The 3,937-nt window shown below is 44.5% G+C and overlaps 1 protein-coding gene across 1 annotated transcript; it reads right to left on the reverse strand.

The window, feature by feature from the left end:
• On the reverse strand, nt 1–3,918 carry LOC120430379 (serine/threonine-protein kinase RIO2-like). Its single transcript, XM_039595477.2, has 3 exons — nt 2,856–3,918; nt 538–627; nt 1–478 (listed from the first exon to the last, which is right to left on the reverse strand). Exons 1-3 carry the CDS (start codon nt 3,595–3,597, stop codon nt 294–296), a joined length of 1,017 nt encoding a protein of 338 aa, XP_039451411.1. The 5' UTR covers nt 3,598–3,918; the 3' UTR covers nt 1–293.
• Nucleotides 3,919–3,937: the final 19 nt, after the last annotated feature.

Consider the following 3,937-nt stretch of genomic DNA (forward strand, 5'->3'; position numbering starts at 1 on the left):
GGTGACCATTTGACCAATGGCGTTTCAGGCGACTTAACGAACTCTCAGATTGCTTGAGCACGTCCTGCATGATGTTCGTCTGCATGGTTTCCATCTGCTTGTGGCCACCCTCGTCAGCAACCGAGATGACCACCAGAGTGGCGTGCTGTTGCTTCCAGTCCGGTTCAATATGTTTTGAATGTTCTCGCGAAGAATGGCTTTTCCGCCAAGACATATGCCAAGCGATCCAACGCCGACTCAGCAAACACGTTGTTGTCACTCGTGTCTGATCCGATACGGACTTCTCCTCGTCGTCATCCAGGTCGGTCATCATTTGTAGCACCAACCAACGAGGCCACATACTTTTCCGCTGCTTGCGCACCATCGCCGTTACATTTTCCGACAACCATCACCATGTTTGTATCACAAATCATAAACGCCCGCCGCAACAAATCACCAAACAGACGCTGGGCGTCCTTGTTTTGCAACAGAATGAACACTTCGACGGCAAAAAAACACCGAAAGCGCATCTCAGGACGATGGGTTTAGATATTTTACCACCGACGAGACGCAGCGCCGATTCCTGGAGCTGGACGGTCGGGCGTTCGCAGGCCGGTTCAGTTGCAACTTGCAGCTGTTCCTTCGACTCTGGCCGCAGCGGGTTGTTTGACTACGGCGCGAATTTTCAGACCAGCCGGGGTTTCTTAAGATTGGCCACGAAACAACTTCAAAGCTAGATTCGACAACAAATAAACAAAAACAAATTTTCTTTGGCGACTTGGATGACGTTCAAAACGTAAAAGTTTTACACGCTCAAAACGATTACCCGGATTTTTAATAAAATTGGATCGGGGCTCAAGTTTTGCAGAGCTGGTTTTGCCGGTTCTGCTCAGCCCTCTGTCACTGCCGCCATGTTTATGAAACCAAAATATTCGATGACGAATATCAAGAAAACTAAGAAGAAACCGAGGAAGAAACCCAAGGTGTCTACTGTCAGATTTCGAAAAATAAACAAAGTGCAGAGACGTTTTTGAAATTATGTTCTTTTTCACACGTTACACTTGCTGCATGTCCAGGACTCTTTAAAGAATGATACTTCCGAGTGAATTCCAAGAAATTTTCGATCCCCGGTCCCAGATTTTCCCGGTTGAATCGGATTTTTGCTTTAAATTGGTTAAAACTACTCCTACTTCTCCGGATGCTCATCCCGCCATCCGATTCAAGAGCTCCTTCGACTCCTTCAGCATCGTAGACACACATTATATGTCCGGAAATCTGCCCGAGATAAACAGGACCACTCGTGTGACCACTTAAATCGAATTTTGTATTAAATTTACACCAAAATATTATTTTCGCCATTTACCTATTTTGATGTAAACAATCAGAAGACACCAATACAACTTCATGCAAAGCTTTGTTGATGGTGGGCTCTTCACAAATACTAATGCACATTCTCTATCCAAAGCATTGTTTATGGTGGGCTCTTCACACATACTAATGCGTGGGCTCTTCGGGGTTTTGGTGACTGTCAAACGTTCTAGACATTTACAGTGGTGCCAGAGGGCTGGTTCTGCTAGAACGGTGGAACATTTATGCTAAATGCTGTTAGAATATAGATCGGATAGTCTAAATAATATTGTGGTTCTTAGAAGGGTGATCTGCCGACATTCTAGTAAATTTCCTTATCCGCCATTTCCTCTTTTTACTTCTATTTTTCAAACAAAAAAAGGTGGAATACAAAATGAAAGAAGCGGTTCCACCTATCAAAAAACTAGTCTTCGTAAGTCCCCAGTTAACTCAATCAGAATTCTGAAACGGAATTCAATTCGAATCGTTTACGTATTCCGTTTCAAACGGAACAACCGATTCCGTATACGTATCGGTTGTTGCGTTTGAAACGGAAGACGTAAACGATTCGAATTGAATTCCGTTTGAGAATTCCGATTGAGTTGACCGGGTGCTTCTACCTGCACAAACTTCTATTGTTTTTTTTACGAATGTTTTTTTTTTTTCCTCTTGAGTTGCTGGCTACACCGGTCGGGAACCGATTCGGGGAAAAAAAAGAAGCTGCTCGATTGAAATCAAGTTTAACGTGAAGGCGGCGGTGTTGAAACGGTGGACCAGCAGGCGAATTCGTTCCTAATTTTTTTCTCATTAGCCAACCCGGACAATTTCCACTTTTTTCTACTTTTCGCTTTTAGAAATATAATTGGCAAAATCTGAACTGAAATAATTTCAGCAAAACTTTGAATGAAGAAAAACTTTGTTATAAGATTATTTTATAAATTATTTTGCTAATTTGATTGTGAAAAGTTATTCCAGAACCGATGTCCTGCTTTTTCGTAGATTTTCCCGGTACCCAGTCAACACAATCGGAATTCTGAAACGGAATTCAATTCGAATTGTTTACGTATTCCGTAACAAACGCAACAACCATTATGTACACGGAATCGGTTGTTGCGTTTGAAACGGAATACGTAAACGATTCGAATTGAATTCCGTTTCAGAATTCCGATTGAGTTAACTAGGTAGAAGCTTCTCAACATTAAAATCGAATTGATCATCTCAAAGTTGGGTGGTTTCACCTCACCAGTTTGCGAAACTCTCAAAATTGAGATCACCTGGTAAGCGTGTACATTTTTTTTTCGTTTTGTATTATGTCACGTATATTGTCTTTATTCCACCAAACCGAAGTGCGCAACAGATCAGTTCCGCAAAAAAATCTGTTGCGCAGTCTCTCTGTCGAACTGTCAAGCTAAATTTGAGTATTCCCCTGTTAGCGTGTAGCCGATCTGATTTGACGATTCTCGGGATTGTTTTGGTTGCTCGGCTTTTGGATTTTCGGTACGTAAATAAGTTTCCTCCTTCCTCGGTACCTCCCTCCTGGTGATACTCCTTGTGCAGATCCTTCTCCATCTCCTGCGTAAATCCGTACCCAGAGCAGAGAACCTCCCGGTCCAGCTCATCCTCCCGCTCCAGATCGCTAAACTTGGGATTTTCCTCACTTTCATACCCATTTTTTTTCCGGAACAGATCCCGAACGCCCTGCACGTCCCGATCAAAGTACATCTCCGCGTTCGGATGCGGCGTCGACACCATCTGGGGAAAATCGATCAAGATCGGCCGCTGGTCCTCCTCCGTGATCATCACGTTGAACTCGTTGAAATCTCCGTGAATAACTCCGCAATTCCCCAACCGCACAATCAAGTTCATCAAATCATCGTACAACTGCTCCACATTGCCCACCTCGGCCACGTTCGTCAACGGGTACCCATCAACCAGCTCCATAATTACGCAGTGCCGGTTAAAGTCCACCGGACGCGGCACCGGAAACCCGCGATCGTACAACGCCTTCATGTACGCATACTCCCGCGTCGCCGAAATCCGCGACAAATACAACCAACTCATCTTGTGCCGCTTCCCGTGATAGTCCCGCTTCTCCTTCACGTTCCGGAAGCAAACCCGTCCCAACCGGTGCAACTTCAAGCACAACGGGTTGCCCTCCTCATCCCCCACCGTGTAGATGTTACTCTCCTTGCCCACCCCAATCTGGTTCCCAAACCCGGCGACCGACCCGCGCAGCGTCAGCGACTTCAGCGCCAGGTAGTCGTAGCCCATGTTGGTCAACCGGTACCCGTCATCTACCAAAAAAAAAAAACAAATTAAACACAACTCCAACAACCTCCGGTCGTTCGCAACCTACTCTGTACAAGAAGTTTGGGGCACTGTGGATACTATGCTGGAGGAACTTTCTTGCCGGAAAAGGGTTTGGAACAGAACCCGAAGAAATTCGGCTTGAATATTTTGCCATAATTGATGCGAATAATAAACATACGACCTACCATACGACTAAAAAAAGTTTATTTCGAGTATAAAAGTGATAAAATCACAATGAAGCATTCATTCGTGGTCAGAATGCGGTTGTTTTTTTTTCGTGACAGATGACAACATAAAAATA

Source organism: Culex pipiens, chromosome 2 (genome assembly GCF_016801865.2).
Source record: "Culex pipiens pallens isolate TS chromosome 2, TS_CPP_V2, whole genome shotgun sequence".
Classification (NCBI taxonomy): Eukaryota; Metazoa; Arthropoda; class Insecta; order Diptera; family Culicidae; genus Culex; species Culex pipiens.

Excerpts from the sequence above, each read along its gene's own strand:
- LOC120430379 (XM_039595477.2), bottom strand. The coding sequence starts at position 3,597 with ATGGGCTACGACTACCTGGCGCTGAAGTCGCTGACGCTGCGCGGGTCG. Across the intron at positions 628-2,855 it reads GGAGTATCACCAGGAGGGAG|AGTCGAAGGAACAGCTGCAA; the intron begins GTACCGAGGAAG and ends CGCTGCGGCCAG. Across the intron at positions 479-537 it reads GGCGCTGCGTCTCGTCGGTG|TGTTCATTCTGTTGCAAAAC; the intron begins GTAAAATATCTA and ends TTGCCGTCGAAG.